The sequence below is a fragment of the Centropristis striata genome, chromosome 12 (genome assembly GCF_030273125.1).
Source record: "Centropristis striata isolate RG_2023a ecotype Rhode Island chromosome 12, C.striata_1.0, whole genome shotgun sequence".
Classification (NCBI taxonomy): Eukaryota; Metazoa; Chordata; class Actinopteri; order Perciformes; family Serranidae; genus Centropristis; species Centropristis striata.
Window position 1 is genome coordinate 36,468,519 of NC_081528.1, and position 23,554 is coordinate 36,492,072.

General features: G+C 34.8%; 1 protein-coding gene across 2 annotated transcripts in view; it reads left to right on the forward strand.

Annotated features, from left to right (window-relative positions):
- The window catches only part of glra4a (glycine receptor, alpha 4a), a 97,697-nt gene that overhangs the window by 46,039 nt on the left and 28,104 nt on the right, over positions 1-23,554 (forward strand). For both annotated transcript variants that reach the window (XM_059346153.1, XM_059346152.1), the window contains exons 2-5: positions 3,612-3,742; positions 7,679-7,746; positions 12,662-12,885; positions 17,176-17,258. In XM_059346153.1, coding sequence (XP_059202136.1) covers positions 3,612-3,742; positions 7,679-7,746; positions 12,662-12,885; positions 17,176-17,258 — 506 coding nt within the window. The remainder of the gene's footprint in view (positions 1-3,611; positions 3,743-7,678; positions 7,747-12,661; positions 12,886-17,175; positions 17,259-23,554) is intronic.

Sequence of the window (23,554 nt, forward strand, 5' to 3'; positions counted from 1 at the left end):
TGAGGTAAATTGAGAGTTTTGCACATATTAATTGTATTGCACATGTCCCTTTTTTATTGCACCTTTTAATTAATTTATCCTGTGTGGGTGTTGAGAGTTCTGAGTGAAAAACTGGCAGCTGTGGTTGCCAGAACTTTACTGTAATAAATACGGTGCAACTTTTTTTAATATTACAGTAAAAAGATATTAGCACTGTTGATTTCACATTTAAGATTGCGATTTTTTTTTTTTTTTTTTTACTGTATAAATAAAACGTTTTTCCATCAAAAGAAACACTGTTTTGCCATATAATTGACAAGAAAATACTTTATAAATGCCGCATAAATGAAAGATTTTACCTTTAAATATTACAGTATATTTCTGTTAGAGATATGGTGTTTATTACATTTAACAGTGAGAAAAAATATAAAGTATATATATTACATTAAATACATGTTACAGTGTATTTTACAGTGGAGTAATGTATGTTTCAAAAAACAAAACTGTAAAAAATACTGTTTTGGCTGTTATATACATTTACGATGTTTGATTTTTACTGAAACTGAATTAACTCATTTATCATTTTACGGTCTTTTACTGTCACGGTTTAGCAGTTTTTCACCGTAAAATCTACAATTCCCTGTTGTTGCTAACATGATTAAAAAGATCAGAATCAGCTCAGCTTTCAACTCTTGACCTCCCAAAATATCCTCCACAAAGTCCTGGATCCTGCAGCCCCTGACGGTGCAGTTTATGTGGCTCTAAATACAGCTAAGAGGCCGTAAGATTGGTGGATCAGTGACTAGTGGCTACACACACTCATGAGAACACAGGGCATCAGCAAAGCTGTGCCTCGGAGGGGATTGAACCAGCCATCTGTACTCCGGAGTTTCAGATCATGACAGATCGTGAACTGTTAACAATTGTATCAAAAGCATGGGGTGCAATCAGCTGTGCTGCAGCAGGGGCCGGCCAGATATCACATCAAATATGAACCCTTTAAAGAGCTTTTTTCCCCTCGTTTCCTTACACGTCTCTATGGAAGTAAATCTGTGTAATCGGAGTTTGAAATATAAAAGATGTTGAATTTCTAGCACTGAATATTTATGCATTGAAAGTATGTATCTGAATGTTTTTCAACGTTAAGATTAAAAAAATTTAACCGCAAAAAATTAAACACCAATTAATTAAACAGCAAAAAATTCAACCTCTTTGAAATAAAAAAGACGTTGAATTTCTAGCACTGAATATTATGTATCTGAATGTTTTTCAACGTTAAAAATTAAACCGCAAAAAATTAAACCTCAAAAAATTAAACCGCAAAAAATTAAACCACAAAAAAATTAAACCGCAAAAAATTCAACCACAAAAAATTAAACCGCAAAAAATTAAACACCAAATAATTAAACAGCAAAAAATTCAACCTCAAAAAATTCAACCTCAAAAAATTAAACCTCAAAAAATTAAACCGCAAAAGATTAAACCGCAAAATATTCAACCTCCAAAAATTAAACCGCAAAAAATTCAACCTCAAAAAATTCAACCACAAAAAATTCAACCGCAAAAATTTCAACCTCAAAAAATTAGACCACAACAAATTCAACCTCAAAACCTTGAATTTCTAGCACTGAATATTTACGTTAAAAATTCAACCTAAAAAAATGCAACTGTTGCAGTTGAATTTTTTTGCGGTTTAATTTTTTGTGGTTGAATTTTTTGCGGTTGAATTTTTTTGTGGTTTAATTTTTTGCGGTTGAATTTTTAACGTTGAAAAACATTCAGATACATAATATTCAGTGCTAGAAATTCAACGTCTTTTTTATTTCAAACTCCAATGACACAGATTTACTTCCATACATCTCCTTCTTTAAGACTTCCTCCGTCTCCCTTCCTCTCTCTACTTTCACTCCGTCCCGTTGGTTATTCCTGTCAGTGGCTGTCTGAGCCTCGCTGGAGCTTGTATCAACTCCTTCCTCTCCCCGGTGTGACATTCATAGCATTACAATTGAGCCATCAATCTGTCAAGCCTTACCCCTGCTAAGCCACGAGCTGTGGGAAGCACAGGAGAGGGACAAGTTTACCTCTGCTTCTGTTTTTGCTTCTCTGTAGTTAGCGCCTAACAGCTACAATAAGTCTCAGACATGATGTGAAATAGATCAGCTTTTAGTTGCCAGCTGAGGCAAGCCATTCATCGCCATTTTTCACGCTCATTTCCTCATCCACCGCTGGGTATTTTTTGCTGATGACTGACTTGGTGATAGCTGTTGGCTTCTCATTCTGTTGGATTCTCATTATTTTTTTACCACCACCCCCACTGCTGCTACCACACACACACACACACACACACACACACACACACACTCTGCAGTTTCTGAAATCTTCTCTATTTTTCTTTCTCTTTGTAAGACACACAATGCATATGTTTTAGTAAGCAATCTAACGCCAGAAATGTATATTTAAAGTATACCCTCTTAACCCATAAGAACCCAGACCCAGTTATCAAGGAAGGTCATAAAGGAAAGTTATGGGGGATATATCACAGACCAAGTGAACCATGCAGAACATATTTATGATGTGGGGTTTTTTTTGGTCATTCTGTGTCCTTTTTTTAGTAATTTTGTGGGGGGTTTTGTGTCTTTTTTAAGTAATTACATTTTTTTCTGTCATTTTGTGTCTTTTTTTGGTCATTTTGTGTCTTTTTTAAGAAATTTTGTGTTTTTTCAGTCATTTTGTGTCTCTTTTTTTAGTCATTTTGTGTCTTTTTTAAGTAATTTTGTTTTTTTCTGTCATTTTGTGTCCTTTTTTTTTTTTAGTAATTTTGTGTCTTTTTGTGTCTTTTTTAAGTAATTTTGTTTTTTTCTGTCATTTTGTGTCCTTTTTTTTTTGTTGTAATTTTGTGTCTTTTTTGGTCATTTTGTGTCTTTTTAAGTCATTTAGATTTTTTTGTCATTTTGATACTGCCTCCAGCAGCCCCCAGGTAATTTGAGTTTGAGACCCCTGCTCTAGAATATTATATCTATATATTTATATCTTATACCCTCTTAAACATATTCTTGCTAGATATTCTACCTCTATACCAGGGGTGTCAAACTTGCGGCCAGCGGGCCAATTGCGGCCCTCGTGACGATATTTTGTGGCCCCCACGTTGATATGAAAGTTTAATGTGAGTTTTATATGAATGGCACTTTACCTTGTTGTATGTGGAAGGTCCCTTTTTATTACTTTTTTTTTTTGGTAATTTTGTATCTTGTTTTGGTCATTTTGTGTCTTTTTTTAATAATTTTGTGTCTTTTTTGATAATGTTGTGTCTTTTTTGGTCATTTTGTGTCTTCTTCAAGTAATTTAGGTTTTTTTCTGTCATTTTGTGTCTTTTTTTAATAATTTTGTGTCTTTTTTTGGTCATTTTGATGCCCCAGTTTGAGACCCCTGCTCTATACACTCATACATATTTAGCCATATAGCTCCATAATTATAGTTATAAATAAGAAGCCGTTACTGTAGTTTCATTTCCAAACAATTCCCTGTTGTTGCTAACATGATTAAAAAGATCAGAATCAGCTAAGCTCTTTGTATTTGTCCCCCCTCTCCTCCTTTCTCCCTCTCTCTCTCCCTCTCTCTCTTGGTAATGTCAGACTGAGCTCCTGTAAGGAGGAGATAAAGCCCCCCAGCAGGGCAGGACCACAGCTGTCGCCTTCTGACTTCCTGGACAAGCTCATGGGGAAAACATCAGGATATGATGCCCGCATCAGACCCAACTTCAAAGGTATCGTACATGCCGAGGAAGGCCATCACAGTAGCTCTCAAGAAAGCATAAAAACACTAGAAAAAAAGAGGATCTGTGCTGTGAAATCTAAACAGCTGACCATTCTCATGTGTATGTGCTGTATGCTGTTCTGTCAGAAACTATGATGCGATTCTGAGATTTCCAGCTTTCCTGGAAGATAAATATTGCATCAGCTTGTCCACCTTTCCCTCTGTTTGGGTTCACACAGAGCTGCTCGCTCATACTAACATCTAATCAATGCTTCGTGTTGATGGCTAGCCTCTTCCTGGTTCAGATGTTCACTCATTGGAGACATAATATTTTACCATGCTGCACAAGCACACTGTAATTTGCTCTGAAGGAAACATGACTGCTGCCAGGAGTTTGGGGGGTTTTTTTGCAACATTTTGTACCATGCACGAGTCAGACAGTAAGTCCTGCATGTGTTAAAGGTCTAGGCAGGACTGTCAGATATCAGAAACCAAAAGGGAGACATTTATATTTTATACATTTTCATGATGCAAGTTTTGTATTGCAAAGTCAGTTTGCAGGATAAATCAGTGCTTATTAGGTGCTCAGCTGCAGCATATTAAAAAAGCAACCTGATCTCACAGGAATCCGTGGAATAGCCACGGAATCACTCAAATTTCCGTGAAACTGACACGGATTTCGCTACAATGCAGAGTTAATGACAGTCATATCCCGTGGCTATTCCAACATACAAAGTGATTATGTACATTCACTGAGTGAATATTTAGAAAATAAAACGTATATATAAACATGTAGATATATTTCTCGCTAGAAATGTGATCAAAATCCATTTTCATGCAGAAACTAAGTCAAAATATAGATTTTTTGTTCTGACCGCCGGGACCTTGAAAGTCACGTGACTTGGAACAAACCAATAGGAACAAATATCCATGGAATAGCCACGGGATTAGAACAAAAAACATGGCGGACAGTTCTCTCATTTTTAGTGAAAAAAAAATCAATATTTTGATAAATCCATAAAAATGGATTTTAATCACATTTCTAGCGAGAAATTTATGTTTTATTTTCTAAATATTCACTCAGTGAATGTTCATAATCACTTTGTATGTTGGAATAGCCACGGCATATGACTGTCATTAACTTGCATTGTAGCGAAATCCGTGTCAGTTTCACGGAAATTTGAGTGATTCCGTGGCTATTCCACGGATTTTGAGTTAAGCGAATCCGTGGCTATTTCACGGATTCCTGTGAGACCAGGTTCTAAAAATTATGTAAACTAGGGGTGTCGCAATATACCGGTAATGACAATAATGATATTTTAAAAAATGAAATATTGATATCTTGTTTATAATACACATGAGGAATAATCATAAATAATCCAGTGCCTCTTAAATCATTTAATCTCAGTTAGTTATTCACTGTCTTTTAGGTGTTATTGTCCTTTTCTTATGCAGTTTTTTTTTGTAACAGACACTCACAGACAAAAAACTAAATATTTTTTGCACATTTTGATATTCTTAAATTGTATATATCACAAAATTATTATCATAACATGAACATGTTGTGGAAATTTTGATATGACAGGCCTAATGTAAACAATACATTAACAATAATTATTAAAATTACATTAAAAAAAAGTTAACTAAATGGGATTTCAGTTGGAATTTAAATTATGATTTTCAGGCAAGTATAATAAGTTATAAGGAGCATATTTTTTCCATGATTTTAAGCAGATTTATGGACTTTTATGCATGATAGATAATGCAAATAATGATATCTTCAGTGAAAGTGCATGTCACACTCTACGGTATGTGCATCAAGTCTGTGTGTTTAGTTTTGACCGAGTTATGACTCAGAAAAGATTTTTGACACGAAATTCAAAGCAATCAGTCACTGAGGGTTTCAGAGCACCTTAATTCCCTCCTTGAGCTGTGTGTCACAGCTGCTGCTGCTGCTGCTCCAACTGCTGACGCTGTTGATAAGCAGCAAAATAAATGAGCCAAACAACAAAAACTAACTTCCTGTTGTTTGTAGAACAGCATCATGCACCTGTCACCTCCCTCACGCAGCATCTCTCCCTCCAGGCTCCTCTAGAGAGGGAAAAATCTGTTGTTGCATTTTGGTTAAGGTTTGGAAAAGGTTTTGGTTAACTTAACATACATCATCTCACACTTTTAAACTATACTTTTAAATATAAAACCAAGACCACTAGGGGTGTTGGAATACATTTCAGGAGTTTTTTCAAGAGACTTTAAATGTTGAATTTCACCCAATGCAACATTTTAAATGTTTTAATGATTTTGTTTTTGAAAGTATTTTAAATGACTCTTGTAATATGCACAATATTATTTTTATGTTACATGTTTGACCAGAGTCAAAATTAAGCACAATTAAATCTGTTTTCTACGGTGGCCCTGAAGTGCAAATCACAACGGCAAATCAGAAAACACAACGACAAATCAGAAAACTAATGTTGCCCGAGGGTACCTACCTTTAGCGGTTTGGTTAATGTCGTTTGTCGTTTCTGATTTGTCATTGTGTTTTTTGATTTGCCGTCGTGTTTTCTGATTTGTTGTTGTGTTTTCTGATTTGCCTTTGTGTTATCTGATTTGTTGTTGTGTTTTCTGATTTGTTGTTGTGTTTTTTGATTTGTTGTTGTGTTTTCTGATTTGTTGTTGTGTTTTCTGATTTGCCTTTGTGTTATCTGATTTGTTGTTGTGTTTTCTGATTTGTTGTTGTGTTTTTTGATTTGTTGTTGTGTTTTCTGATTTGTCGTTGTGTTTTCTGATTTGTTGTTGTGTTTTCTGATTTGTTGTTGTGTTTTCTGATTTGCCGTTATGATTTGCACTTCAGGGCCACCGTCGTTTTCTGGGTGTTTTCTTACTTTTAGACTGACTGACTGGTCTGCATCTGAGATTAAAATTTGTCTCCATCAAGAAAATCAGAAAATCAGGAACACCTTGATGTATAACATGCAGGTTATGACATCTGCATTACATAAGCTTATGTGTACAGTATATAGGTGCATAGTACATACTAATAAAATGCTAAAATTAAGCATTAAAAGCTTGAATCCAATTAAAATATTGACAATAATAATGAAGTTCAAATTAGACCGTTTAAAAAACAAAAATGTGGAAAACAGCTGTGGAATAAGTTATGTCTTGTACTGATGCTTATGAATGCTAATTTCCAATAAAAAATATATAAAGAGAAAAAAAAGAAGTTCAAATTAGATGCTGGCTCTAAAAAACACAATCGCCAACATTAAAGTACCTTGAGTGCCCAAACAGAAGCATAAATAGAAAAATGTCAGCCATGCTGATGCTGCTGATGTGCAGATCTTACATTTTGATACTTTAGGATATTCTCAGGAAAACAAATATATAATTCTAGTGAAAATACATTTGCAAAAAGGATTCCTTATAATGCAGATTTTTGAGGTTTCTCAATGAATGTTTCAGCAAAGTAGTATTATATAAAAGGTAATTTTGCACACTCATGACTTTCTCAGACACCAAACTGTGTGCAGATGCATCTCTGTGACCTTCTTTGCTCTTAGTTTTAAAATCCCAACAGTATCTGTCATTTCCCTAGTATTTATTCTTCAAACGTTTTTGAGGTTGGTTTCAGTAAATGAGATTTTTTGGGGGGGCTGTAATTACACTTGAAGTGACAGTCCTAAAAATAAACATACTTTTCTTCCTTGTGCCTTTAAAGAGCAGACTCTTCAACAGCAGAACTGGAGCGTGCATGACTGCTTTGTAGCAACATTTCCAGCCACAATGACTCTATTGGATGAAAATAATGAACAAACTGCAGCACATTTTAAAAGGCCACAGGAGATATAAGACATAATAGTTTTTTTTAATGTGATGTGATCTCAAGAGTCCCATCTGTTGGGAAAGATGTGTAAATTCAGTTTGTTTTTTTTGTTTTCCTCAGGCCCACCTGTGAATGTCACCTGTAATATTTTCATCAACAGCTTCGGGTCCATCACAGAAACGACAATGGTAAGAAGACCTTGGAGATTTCATTGTTTCAACCATGTTAGAGAGGCAAATGTGTTCTCGTAAAAAGCCATTATGTTTAAAAATGTCTAAACATTATTATGGTTTGTGGTTTTTGCTTTGTTGTGACTTATATAGGATCTCAAAACACTCCCAACGACACAAAATGACCCAAAAAAGACACAAAATGACGCAAAAAAGACACAAAAAGACCCAAGAAAGAAACAAAATGACAAAAAAGACACAAATTGTCAAAAAAAAGACACAAAATGACCAAAAAGAGACGCAAAATGACAAAAAAAAGACACAAAATGACCCAAAAAAGAAACAAAATGACACAAAAAAGACAAAATGACCCAAAAAAAAGAAACAAAATGACCAAAAAAGACACAAATTGTCTAAAAAAAGACACAAAAAAATGTCTAAGCATTATTATGGTTTGTGGTTTTTACTTTGCTGTGACTTATATAGGATCTCAAAACACTCCCAACGACACAAAATGACCCAAAAGACACAAAATGACGCAAAAGACTCAAAATGACCCAAAAAATAAACAAAATGACGCAAAAAAACCCACAAAATGACCCAAAAAATAAACAAAATTACCAAAAAGACACAAAATGACCCAAAAAAGAAACAAAATTACCAAAGAAAGACACAAAATGACCCAAAAAAGACACAAAATGACACAAAAAAGACAAAATGACCCAAAAAAGAAACAAAATGACCAAAAAGACACAAATTGTCAAAAAAAAAGACACAAAATGACCAAAAAAAGACACAAAATGACCCAAAAAAGAAACAAAATGACACAAAAAAGACAAAATGACCCAAAAAAAGAAACAAAATGACCAAAAAGACACAAATTGTCTAAAAAAAAAAGACACAAAATGACCAAAAAAAGAAACAAAATGACCAAAAAAAGAAACAAAATGACACAAAAAAGACAAAATGACCCAAAAAAGACACTAATTGTCTAAAAAAAGACACAAAAAAATGTCTAAGCATTATTATGGTTTGTGGTTTTTGCTTTGCTGTGACTTACATAGGATCTCAAAACACTCCCAACGACACAAAATGACCCAAAAAAGACACAAAATGACGCAAAAAAGACACAAAATGACCCAAAAAAAGATACAAAATGACACAAAAAAGAAACAAAATGACACAAAAAAGACAAAATGACCCCAAAAAAGAAACAAAATGACCAAAAAGACACAAATTGTCAAAAAAAAGACACAAAATGACCAAAAAAAGACACAAAATGACACAAAAAAGAAACAAAATGACACAAAAAAGACAAAATGACCCAAAAAAAGAAACAAAATGACCAAAAGAGACACAAATTGTCTAAAAAAATGTCTAAGCATTATTTTGGTTTGTGGTTTTTTCTTTGCTGTGACTTACATAAGATCTCAAAACACTCCCAACGACACAAAATGACCCAAAAAAGACACAAAATGACACAAAAAATAAACAAAATGACCCAAAAAAGAAACAAAATGACGCAAAAAAAACACAAAATGACCCAAAAAAGAAACAAAATGACCCAAAAAAGACAAAATGACCCAAAAAAAGAAACAAAATGACACAAAAAAGACAAAATGACACAAAAAAAGAAACAAAATGACACAAAAAAGACAACATGACACAAAAAAAGAAACAAAATGACCAAAAAAAGACACAAAATGACCCAAAAAAGAAACAAAATGACACAAAAAAGACAAAATGACACAAAAAAAGAAACAAAATGACCAAAAAAGACACAAATTGTCTAAAAAAAGACACAAAAAAAATGTCTAAACATTATTATGGTTTGTGGTTTTTGCTTTGCTGTGACTTACATAAGATCTCAAAACACTCCCAACCTCTTTCTTTCTTTCCTACCAACTTCGTTGCTAATCCACTCGGTGCTGAAGCCGTTCCCTCATTTCTGTGTTTCCTGGAGCATAACAGTGCAACCTTCAGAGACCAATGGGTCACTGACATGCTGATAATGAACTGTCCACTCTGCAATTAAAATGAAAAATTGAGAAAATGGATGAAAAGAGGTACGGGAGAGAGAGGACGAGAGGGTTCAGGGAGAAACGGCGATCCTCAAGTCTGCATTTACAGAGTTAGAACTGCTGGCTCAGCACAATACGGCAGAGAACTGTTTAAGGGTGTCTGAGCGAGGCCCAGAGGGTCAGCACTCAGTCCAGTAGTTCTCAACCTTTTTGAGTCGCGACCCCCAATTTAACTGTGACCCCCGCTCACTCAACAGTTTCACACGCACAGTTCAGATCAGAAAAAGACACAAAATGACCCAAAAAATACATCAAATTAGGCAAAAAAGGACTCAAATTGACCACAAAATGACCACAAAAATACGCAAATTGACCAAAAAAGACACAAAATGAGAACAAAAAAGACACAAAATGACCTAAAAAAGAAACAAAATGACCAAAAAGACACAAATTGTCTAAAAAAAGACACAAATTGTCAAAAAAAAAAGACACAAAATGACCAAAAAAAGACACAAAATGACCAAAAAGACACAAATTGTCTAAAAAAAAGACACAAAATTACCAAAAAGACACAAATTGTCTAAAAAAAGACACAAATTGACCAAAAAAAGACACAAAATGACCAAAAAAAGACACAAAATGACCAAAAAGACACAAATTGTCTAAAAAAAAAAGACACAAAATTACCAAAAAGACACAAATTGTCTAAAAAAAGACACAAAATTACCAAAAAAAGACACAAAATTACCAAAAAAAGACACAAAATCACCAAAAAAAGGGACACAAAATTACCAAAAAAAGGGACCAAAGGACTAAAACACATGAACACTTTAACACAGTGGAGACAGAGCTGACTTCCTAAAATGATTTGGCGACGCCCAGAAATCATCTCACGACCCCAATTGGGGTCCCGACCCCAAGGTTGAGAACAGCTGCTCCAGTCAACGACAGCCCTAATGATGTCATTGTATGTGCTGGTGAAGCGTGATTTTTATTCTGATAAACAAAGTGAACAACAAGGAAAAGAGAAGAATCTACAATGCCCAAAGATGGATTCTGAATTAGTTGCACAGATTATAAATCTAATTTAATTACTCGTGTCTGCTGGCTGCAGGCAGCAGTGATTGTGTTCGGTGCTCGTCCTTGGCTTGGCGTGCATTAACAACCCTCTGCTCACCACGAGCACACGGCTGCACGGTCCAACAAACACTACACCGCTTTATTCTCTCAGTTACTTTTGTAAACTGTGATGATTATTGTGAAGCAGGGGTGTTTTATCATACAGGATGGCTTTATTATCCACAGCCACTGAAATTAGACTGCAAAGATGAGTCATTTGTAATTGCACAAGTCATTATGATTGGGTAATATGTAGATGTTAGACCAGGGGTGTCAAACTCAAATACACAATGGGCCAAAATGTAAAACTTGAATAAAATCGCGGGCCAACATTGAACAAATAAACCTTTTAATATATACCAAACATGTTTTGCTTTAACATTAAATATGGAACCAGCAACGCTTATAAACATACAATATATAACTAAATAGTGCAGACATGCAAAATCAAATTTCAAATAAAAAACACATCAATGTCATTAATTTATTAAATAAAAAATAAATAAAAATCATATGCCTCTTTTCTATTTGCATCCTTCTGATTTAAATATCAAAATAAACTTTTTCAACTCCTATAAACTCCAACTCCATTGCCTACTCCTCCATTGGTTAAAGAGTAAGAGTGTCATGAGTCTCCGAATCCACAAATCATGGCCCATTCATCCACCACGTCCTCAATATGCGAACATTCTTGCTCTTTATACCAGCTATTCTCAACCTTGGGGTCGGGACCCCAATTGGGGTCGCGAGATGATTTCTGGGGGTCGCCAAATCTGTTTTTTTTTGGTAATTTTGTGTGTTTTTTAGTCATTTTGTGGTCAATTTATGTCTTTTTTGGTGATTTTGTTTCTTTTTTGGTGATTTTGTTTCTTTTTTGGGTAATTTTGTGTCTTTTTTGGTAATTTTGTGTCTTTTTGGTCATTTTGTTTCCTTTCTTTGGTCATTTTGTTTCTTTTTTGGGTGATCTGAACTGTGAGATTCTGTTCAGTGAGCGGGGGTCGCGGACAACATGCATGTTAATTTGGTAACCTTATATCAGGGGTGTCAAACTCTGGCCCGCGAGCCAAATTTGGCCCGCAGTGTAGTTTTATTTGGCCCGCGAGGCAATACCAAATTATTATCCTATTATTGTACTATAAAAGCTGACCAGCCGGTATTATACGGCGCATTTACCGCTAATACTACAAATCCCACAATGCCCTGCTGTTGTTTTGGCGCGTCAATCAGGACAGGACCCAGAAACGCTCCTCTGTGACAGTCGTCATAGCAACCTCAAGCTAGAGCTGTCTCCCAGCTACCCCTTCCCAAAAATGGAGAAAAGAAAGGCAGAATTTATTAACCTGTTGAAAAAGTTTATTTTGATATTTAAATCAGAAGGATGCAAATAGAAAAGAGGCATACGATTTTTATTTAATTTTTATTTAATAAATTAATGACATTGATGTGTTTTTTATTTGAAATTTGATTTTGCATGTCTGCACTATTTAGTTATATATTGTATGTTTATAAGCGTTGCTGGTTCCATATTTAATGTTAAAGCAAAACATGTTTGGTATATATTAAAAGGTTTATTTGTTCAATGTTGGCCCGCGATTTTATTCAAGTTTTAAATTTTGGCCCATTGTGTATTTGAGTTTGACACCCCTGCCTTAAATTATGAGTTAGATCGGCTTCTGTAGTCCCAGTAACAGAACATTCTGGTATTATTACTACAGTATGATCCACTTCTCAGCTCTCCATCTGCACTGCAACCCTCACTGATGGTATATTTTCCATTAACTTCCCTTCCACAGGACTACAGGCTCAATGTATTTCTACGGCAAAAATGGAACGACCCTCGTCTGGCATACAGGGAGTACCCAGACGACTCCCTTGATCTGGATCCATCCATGTTGGACTCTATCTGGAAACCTGATTTATTCTTTGCAAACGAGAAAGGAGCCAATTTCCACGAGGTCACTACTGATAACAAGCTGCTACGGATTTTCCAAGATGGCAGCGTTCTGTATAGCATTAGGTAAGTACAGATAATAATCCCAAAACTGAAAGATTGGAGCTATTGTGCATCTGTAACAGCCAGTTGGAGAAGAACATCAGGGGTTTAATCGTGATGTAGCTACAGTATGGTGTGCAAAATCCTCATAACTGCTTTTAGAATATTGTTGCCTTACACTGAGAGGCTTCTGGAAAATAAGTTAGTTAATTTACACTACTGGTCAAAAGTTTTAGAACACACCAACTTTTCCAGAATTTAATTGAAAATGATGCAGTTTAATGTCTCAGTGTACTCTGAAATTAATGCACATTTGCAGCATTTAAAATTCTTTATTGAGCATGATAGTGTTTTGAAAGTAAAAAAAAGATTCAAAATCACATTTTATGTTGGACTAAAGGACTAAAAAAAGACACAAAATGACCAAAAAAAGACACAAAATGACCCAAAAAAGACACCAAAAGACACAAAATGACTAAAAAAAAGACACAAAATGACTAAAAAAAAGACACAAAATGACAAAAAAAGACACCAAAAGACACAAAATGACCACAAAAAGACACAAAATGACCAAAAAAGACACCAAAAGACACAAAATGACTAGAAAAAGACACAAAATGACCAAAAAAGACACAAAATGACCAAAAAAGACACCAAAAGACACAAAATGACTAAAAAAAAAGACACAAAATGACCAAAAAAGACACCAAAAGACACAAAATGACTAGAAAAAGACACAAAATGACCAAAAAAGACACCAAAAGACACAAAATTACCAAAAAAAGACACAAAATGACTTTCAAAGACATGAAAATAATTCAAAAATGGACAAAATAGCCCAAGACTCCATAGAGTTAAGTTGTTAACCCATTTCTTGTTCCCTGAAAAAGGCCTACTTGTATAATTCTGAAATGTACATTATCTTTCAGTTTTGGTTAACCTTACCTTTTTTTATTTACCTCTGGCAGTTCACCACTTACCTTTGGACCCTTTCAAGCTGTTCATTTGACTTGAACTGCTTGAATTTCAATAAAAAACTGGAAAAATTGGGGTGTTCTAAAACTTTTGACCGGTAGTGTATATAAAAGCAGTTTGTGTGGTTTTTGAGAGGTCTATTTGGGAACATTTCTGCCATTTAATGTGAAGAAAACTAGCTCCACTCAGTCTGCTCCAAGCAGGCAGATGTCAAACAAATCCCACTCATCCATGACCTCTTGACCACAATTGCAGCAGATTGAATTGAATTGCCAATCACACACCCCCTACTGCACCTTTCTGCCCACTCAGATGCACCACAGGGCACCAAAATACTAAATGGTTGCAGGCGTGGAGAAAATGCATGGAAATGTCAAGTGGGAAGAGTGCAACTTTGAAGTCTGTTTCTTAAATGACACTCTACAAATGGCTTATTAAACCATGACAGAGGAGGAGGATAAGACCCTTGTATGCTCTCCTTGGGTGTCATGAGTCAAGTTCACATTTCACAACTTTAAACTGATTCATCTTGGATTGTAAACAAATTAAGACATGAATGTTATCAGCCCATCAGGTGACTGTTATCACTGTTTTCAGCATTCTCAGTGTACTTTATATGGATTAGAAGAGGGCTGCTCTACCTACTAGCATGTGCAGAATGTTCATAGCCCATTAAACAGTTTCATTTTAATTTGTTAGGCATAGGCGCCCAAACTGCATGTAAGGTTTGGGGGAAAAGGTCCTGGTTATATTTTACTGAACATATGTACTTTTGGACACTTACAGGACATAAAAATGACTTATGTAGAGACTTTTGGATAACACTTTTGCTGTCACATGGGTAGTGATCCTCGCTCTCCTTGGTAAAAGTCCTGTGTTCTACTTTTAACCAACATTCCTCCACATTCTGACCTTTTCGTTCTTTATACAGTAAATCACCCTACAATAAACAATATTAAAGCACACCATTTAATTGGCTGATAATTGCCCTCTGAACCAGCTAGTAGGTAGATGAAGTGCCTTCTAACACATAACTATGAGGCTGATAAACACTGATAATGCACATTTAAACCTGGTGGATTAAACATTCAGTTAAGCAACCAAAGCTGAATCCAAATTAGGAAGGCACCCGCAGAGTCTGTGACTCTGCAAGTATGGGAAAAAAAAAAAAGTCCTGACATTTAGATTCAGCCCCCCCAAAAAAGTTTTTTTTAAATAAGTTTTCATAATATAATGTGTCATTATATTTCTTTGTTTGCTTTCGGATGAAAAAGAGACACACAACATAAATCTGATGGTGCATATACAGATAATCACCACCCTGCATCCTCTAGAGCAGTAGTTCTCAACCTTTTTGAGTCGCGACCCCCAATTTAACATGCATGTTGTCCGTGACCCCCGCTCACTGAACAGAATCTCACACGCACAGTTCAGATCACCCAAAAAAAGAAACAAAATGACCAAAAAAAGGAAACAAAATGACCAAAAAAAGACACGAATTGACCATAAAATGATCAAAAAAGACACAAAATGACCAGAAAAGACACAAATGACCCAAAAAAGAAACAAAATTACCCAAAAAAAGACACAAAATGACAAAAAAAAACACAAAATGGCCAAAAAAAGGAAACAAAATGACCAAAAAAAGACACAAATTGACCACAAAATTATCAAAAAAAGACACAAAATGACCTAAGACACAAAATGACCAAAAAAAAGACAAAAAAATAATAAAAAAAGACACAAAATGACCAAAAAAAGAAACAAAATTACCAAAAAAGACACAAAATGTCCAAAAACCCCCACAAAATGTCCAAAAAAAGGAAACAAAATGACCAAAAAAAGACACAAATTGACCACAAAATGATCAAAAAAAGACACAAAGACACAAAATGACCAAAAAAGGACAAAAAAAATAAATAAAAAAAAGACACAAAATGACCAAAAAAGGACAAAAAAATAATCAAAAAAAGACACAAAATTACCAAAAAAAGACACAAAAGACATCAAGTGACCAAAAAGACTAAAACACATGAACACTTTAACACAGTGGAGACAGAGCTGACTTCCAAAATGATTTGGTCCCGACCCCCAGGTTGAGAACAACTGCTAGACTCTAGATTTGCTCACTAGCTAGGTTTTGTAATTATGGATCAAATATGGCTGTGTACACTAAATGACACAATTAATCGGATGCTAGGAGAATCAATCACTTGGGTATATCGAGTTTGTTGTTCAGCTGAAAAAGATATTGTGTCATCACAACACAGTAGCTAATGTTTGCCTGTGTGTATTCTGCCGCCGGCTCTTGTCTCGCCTCTGGGCGATGCATTACAGCTGGTAATTACACCGTTTTCCTCCAGACAGACTCCCAGATAGCTCTCTCTCTCTCTTTCTCTCTCTCTTTCTCTTCTCTGAGGATTTTTTGAAGGCTTAATGCATCAACACCACAACAAATAAAAGCAGGGATGCCTACACCAATTACTTTGCCATTATGGCGGTGCAGCGAGTTATCAAGTGGTAGAGTAACTCAATATGTTTTTCAATCTACTCCTTTTTGAAAGGAAAATCTCTTCAGTTTTTTTCATTTGTCCAATTTTATTGAATTGAACATGCCTGACTCAGGTTTCATACTTTGCAAAGCAGCTTTGCACCAATTTATTCACTGTTCTCGCTCGTAATCTGTTAAAACATAATTTATCTTTATGTTATTTCTTTGTTTGCTTTGGGATGAAAAAGAGACACACAACATAAATCCGATGGTGCATATAAAGATAATCACCACCTCGTACCACTGATTTCCTGCATCCTCTAGATCAGTAGTTCTCAAGACACAAAATGACCAAAAAAGACACAAAATGACACAAAAAAAACACAAAATGACACAAAAAAAAAACACAAAATGTCCAAAAAAAGGAAACAAAATGACCAAAAAAGACACAAATTGACAAAAAAAAGACATAAAATGACCTAAAATGACACAAAATGACCTAAAAAGAAACAAAATTACCAAAAAAAGACACAAAGTGTCCAAAAACCCCCACAAAATGACCAAAAAAGACACAAATTGACCATAAAATGATCAAAAAAGACACAAAATGACCAAAAAAAAATCTGTTTAGTTTTTTTCATTTGTCCAATTTTATTGAATTGAACATGCCTGACACAGGTTTCATACTTTGCAAAGCAGCTTTGCACCAATTTATTCACTTATTCACTCGTAATCTGTTAAAACATGATTTATCTTTATGTTTTGGTGTCTTTTCCTTGATCCCTCTTGTGCCTTTTGATATCCCCTATTGCTCTTCTTCTCTCTTTCAATCTGTTTTTCTATCTCAGGCTGACTCTTACCCTGTCCTGCCCTATGGACTTGAAGAATTTCCCAATGGACATTCAGACCTGTACAATGCAGCTTGAAAGCTGTGAGTCTTCTTTTCTTCCTCTTGTCTCCCTTACCTCTTTTTATCTCCCCCCCTCTTCCTGTTTGCTACCTTTTGCCTGGCTTGTGAAGCGCCTAATCTTGCTTTATTCTAGGAGATAGAAAGTGTATCATGACTATAAATTTGTGTCATTATCTGGGATATAGTCATAAAGTCAAAGTGGATGATTGTTTGATTTCCATTTGCATCTCATGTTTCTCCAAAACCACAAATACAAGTGCAAAGGTGTAAAGAATGGATTAAACAATTTGTTTGTCTGTTTTGACGCTAAGCCGCAAAGATAAACATGTCAGTCCAACTAGTTTACCGCCTACAATAGGCTAACCCAACACATTGCTTTGTAAAATGTAAATAAAAACAGAATGCATAAAGATCAGACTTCAGAGAGTATATTTCGATTTTTAAAAAAGTAATAATTTGAACATAAAATATATCGTCTTCCTTCATATTTCAGTTGAATACATGCCAAAAAGGATTAGCAAATCATCACATTCTACCATGTTTAGTTTTAGATAATGTCCTAACTTTTTTTGGAATTGTGGTTGGATATTTTCAGGTGTCACTTGTTACATTCAGAAAAAAAGCCGTGTTGACAATAAAAGCTGTTGCTATGATACCATAAAAGAGTCTAGTTAGCGTTAGCGATGTTAGCATCTCCACAAACAACAGTTAAATCATGCCAAAAGGCTTTTCTCTTCTCTTAATATGTTTCATTTCTAACGTTAAGGACCGTCTTACAAGGTTCTAATTTTGAAGTGAGTCAGCTGTAAACATTCACTTTTTTAAACAGTTTTCAACCAATTTATGACTAATGCTAGCTTAATTCATTGGTTCTCAACCTTTTTGAGCCGCGACCCCCAATTTATCATGTATGTTGTCAGAGTTATTTTCTTATTTTAAGTGTTCAACATGCTTATTTCTAGATTTAATAATCTTAATTTAAGAAATCTTGTCAAGTAAATTATCTGTCCATGCAGCAAGATCATTTCCCTCAGATTTAGTGTTTTTACCTTGTTTTTAGACAACACTTTTTTTTTTTCACTGAACAGAATCGCACAGTTGAAATCACACAAACTCAGTTGATACGACAAATTTTGGACAAATAATGAAGCAGACAACAACTAAAACATCTCCCTGTCTGAAATTATGTAATTTAATATACAATTTGTGCATTTATATTTTTTCCAAAATGATTTGGCGACCCCCAGAAATCATCTTGCGACCCCAATTGGGGACCCAAGGTTGAGAATGGCTGGCTTAATTAGCTAGCTAGCGCTATAACTAACTGTGTTTGGACAACATCTAGATGCTTGCTGGAATAAATAAGAAGAAGGCTACTGGTTTGACTTGATTGTCACCAATATCTTTGAAACAATTTCCTGGTTTTCAGTGCTGATAGATGTTTATCATGTTCTTTTTCCTCATTATTACCTAAGCCAATATAAAAACAAACAATGCACCGCACATCTGAATTCGGACACTGATTTGTCAATCAAGTAATATCAATTTCATTAAGCGTTTCATTTTAATTTAATTTCTTGCAACATCTGTCAGTATGCCAGTCAGTCTTTTCTAAAGTGCTCGAGGAGGCTTATTCTTTTTTCTGTAAAGTTCCTGATTTGCCAGGTTACCCAGCTGAAATTATTTTCCTCAATCCTAATGAAAATGCCTGTGGTTTGTGCATGAGTGCATAGCTTAGCAAAACTCAAAATTAGAAGAATTCTGAGTTGTAAATTTGCCCGAATTCTCATTATAATTGTATATGTATAAAAAAAAAAAGCTTAACAGGTGTAGCAGCAGTGGGGCTCAGCAAACAGTCAATAGTTTACCATTAATTTATTAAAAATGTTGAAGAAATGTTAAAGAGAGGTACAGAAAAGCATTTGAAGCCATTTAGAATTACATTGATAAAATATAGAGGAAGAATAATATTCTCCTCTTTCTGTCCTCCCTTGCCTTTAGCAGAGATAGCATCTGCCCTCATAAAACCAATTTCCAGGATATAAATAATAAAACTTTAATTTTGTGTCCCTCTTATTATATGTGACCCACCCCCTGTGCCTAGAGGTGACCTAATTTCCCGTCATGGGGACAAAAGGATTTTAAGTGTAGCAAAAAATGGAGGAAACAGAAAGAGCTCTGGTACCGTGAAGTCACTGCACCTTTTCATAAGCATCTCTCTCTCTCACACACAAATAAACAAGTCAAGCTGGATCCTCCTATCTCTACCTACGTCCTTATCTGATTCAACAGGAACAAGAGGTATTGGTTTGTGTAGAACTAGTTACTCTCTCTTTGTGCAGGAGGCAGCATGATTTATTTCTGCAAATTAACACAGGGACAAACAGATAAGAAATCCAATAAATGTTGTGCACATCTGACATCAGCCAGCATAAAAACAAAAATACAAAAACGTTTTACCCTTTAACCCTTTGATGCACAACATGGGTCAAAAATGACCCGCATTCATTTATCATGTTATTTAATGCTGCTGTGTGTTTCTGTGCTCTATCTTTTGATATCAACTTATTTTTTGATTGAATATTCCAAGTATTCTTTAAATATCTTGTTTTTGATAACAACAAATCATTATTTCCATTTTGCTTCTCATACTTTATGAAAAAAAAACATTTTTGTATTATTACATAGCTAACTACTTGGCTAAGTAGCTTGCTAAGCTAAATATTTAGCCAAGAAGTTAGCTAAGTAGTAGGCTTAGCAAGCTACTTAGCTAAATACTTAGCCAAGAAGTTAGCTAAGCAGTTAGCTTAGCAAGCTACTTAGCTAAATACTTAGCCAAGAAGTTAGCTAAGCATTTAGCTTAGCAAGTTACTTAGCCAAGAAGTTAGCTAAGTAGTAAGCTTAGCAAGCTACTTAGCTTAATACTTAGCCAAGAAGTTAGCTAAGCAGTTAGCTTAGCAAGCTACTTAGCTAAATACTTAGCCAAGAAGTTAGCTAAGTATTTAGCTTAGCAAGTTACTTAGCCAAGAAGTTAGCCAAGTAGTAAGCTTAGCAAGCTACTTAGCTTAATACTTAGCCAAGAAGTTAGCTAAGTAGTTAGCTTAGCAAGCTACTTAGCTAAATACTTAGCCAAGAAGTTAGCTAAGTATTTAGCTTAGCAAGTTACTTAGCCAAGAAGTTAGCTAAGTATTTAGCTGAGCAAGCTACTTAGCTAAATACTTAGCCAAGAAGTTAGCTAAGTATTTAGCTTAGCAAGTTACTTAGCCAAGAAGTTAGCTAAGTAGTAAGCTTAGCAAGCTACTTAGCGTAATACTTAGCCAAGAAGTTAGCTAAGTAGTTAGCTTAGCAAGCTACTTAGCCAAGAAGTTAGCTAAGTAGTAAGCTTAGCAAGCTACTTAGCGTAATACTTAGCCAAGAAGTTAGCTAAGTAGTTAGCTTAGCAAGCTACTTAGCCAAGAAGTTAGCTAAGTAGTAAGCTTAGCAAGCTACTTAGCCAAGAAGTTAGCTAAGTATTTAGCTTAGCAAGCTACTTAGCTAAATACTTAGCCAAGAAGTTGGCTAAGTAGTTAGCTTAGCAAGCTACTTAGCCAAGAAGTTAGCTAAGTATTTAGCTTAGCAAGCTACTTAGCTAAATACTTAGCCAAGAAGTTGGCTAAGTAGTTAGCTTAGCAAGCTACTTAGCTAAAAAAAAATGCATATGGGTCGTTTTTGACCCGTGTTGTGCATTAGAAGAGTAGTGACACAAAAAGGGATTTTATTCAAAAAAGAATAAAGGAAACCATAAAATTAGGATGTATGATGATCCAAAACAAACTAATTGAGGAAAACCTGGAATACTGAATGATAAAAATAATTTATTGCAAAGATATAGAACATAAAAACTCACTTATGGGTCACTTTAGACCCATGTTGTGCATCAAAGGGTTATATTAAGGAGTGTTGGGGAGAGGACTCATGCAAACAGATGTGTGCTTAAAAGCAGCAGTGGCGTGTGTTTGGTTAACCCTTTGATGCACAACATGGGTCTTAAGTGACCCGACTAAGTTTTTATATTCTATATCTTTGCAATAAATTAATTTCATCATTCAGTATTGCAGGTTTTTCCTCAAATAACTTGTTTTTGATCATCATACATCCTAAATTTTTGTTTTCATTTCTTACTTTTTGAATAAAAACACTTTTTTTTATCACTACGCTGTTAAATTGGTGTTTTTCCAATGGAAATTATTATTTGGTGGCCTAATAAGTCTCAAATGTTAAAATATATGATTTTCCAATGTAATCTGGTGCTTCTAACAACTCTTTTAAAGTTAAACCTTCAAAATAAGACAAACATAGTTACACATATGCTCAAATTGTTAATTTAGTGTATCACTTTTTGTATCACTACGCTTCATTTTTGACCCATGTGTGTAAACTTGACGTAAAAACTATTTTTCTTTATAAAGTATGAAAGGAAAAATGGATATAATGATCTCTAATTTAAAAAAAAGATATTTTAAAGACACATCCAGCATGAAATAACATGGGAAATGAATACATATGTTGTACATCAAAGGGTTAAGGAGTGTTGGGGAGAGGACTCATGCAAACAGATGTGTGTTTAAAAGCAGCAGTGGCGTGTGTTTGGTTAAGTGTAACACATCACACAGCCATTAGAGGAGACGTAATCATTCCTGATTAAACGCCTGGTGAGGATACTTGGCCTTGTGTTGACAAGTGCTAGTACACCACCCAAGGGTGTGATCACCTTGGCTAGAGCTCGATGTTAGGAGGACATTATAGGCTTTACTGCCACTACTGGAGCTGCAGAAACACGAGGAAGTGTGAGAGAGGGGGGAGATGAAAAAAAAATAAGAGAGGGGAGTTATCTTTGGGGTTTGAGAGAGCCTTTTTCTGGCCTTTCATGCCATGGGCTTATATAGATATATAAATAGAACCAACAATACCATCCTGGCTGATTCTGACACATCAAAGCCCCACATATATGCAGCTTATACCATTTTGCTTTGCTTTGAGCCATTAGCGCCCAGAAACCTCAAATCCACTTTGTAACTTGCACCATAAGTGAAAAGCAAGACTGAGAATCTGAAGCATGACCGTAGCTGCATTAAGATAGTGGCTCTCATTAGGTGAACGGCTTTTTTAACATGAAGACGACGATGGCATGCACTGTAAAAAATGTTTTTACGGTGAAAAACTGCTAAACCATGACAGTAAAAGACCGTAAAATGATAAATGGGTTAATTCAGTTTCAGTAACAATGAAACATCGTAAATGTATATATCAGCCAAAACAGTATGTTTTACTTCTTTCTTTTTTTTTTTAAATACATTACTCTACTGTAATATTCACTGGCACTGTGTTTGTGTCAAAAATATACTGTTATATATAAACAAACTTGAATATCATGAATAAAGATGAAAGTGGCAAAAGACAAAAACTCAAATTTCTGAGAAAAATAAATCAGATATTCTTTAAGATTAAAACCAGTTCATTTAGGAGTAAAAAATAAAAATGTTTTCTGAGATTTTAGATGCAAATTTAAGTGAAAGCAACTGATATTCTGAGATAAAGTTTAAAAAAAATATATACAGTACCCCACTGTAAAATACACTGGCACTATGTTTGTCGTGCAAAAATATACTGTAATATATATATACAAATATATACAAATTTTAGCATTTATTTTTTGTAAAAAATACTTTTTTTCACTGTTAAATGTACTTAACACCATATCTCCAACAGAAATATACTGTAATATTTAATGGTAAAATCTGGCATTTATAAAGTGTTTCTTGTCAGTTATATGGCAGAACAGCGTTTCTTTTGATGGAAAAACTATTTTTTTTAACGCTAAAATATGGACTAAAATGGCAATCTTAAACAGGAAATCAACAGTGCTAATACAATTTTACCGTAATATTTTACCGTAAAAAAGTTGCACCGTATTTATAACGGGTAAAGTTCTGGCAACCACAGCTGCCAGTTTTTTACCGTAAAAACAACAGGTTTATTTTTACAGTGTGTGACCGAGAGTCATTACTCTACCTCACTGAGATATTCAGGATATTCTGCCTCATGAAGTTCATTTTTATTGCACGTTAAACATTATGTTAATTATAGTCAGGCGGCTTAGCTAAATAAAGGGGACACGCTGGACAAAAGCACCAAATTTTTTCCACGTGCTCTCTTTCACCATAGGTTTCAATTTTTGGTAGGAGCCACTTCATCAAGATGGCCGATCCGAGATGGCACCCATATAAAGTCTATGAGAACCAATACATCTTCCAAGCCACTCAGAAGGTCAATCTTGG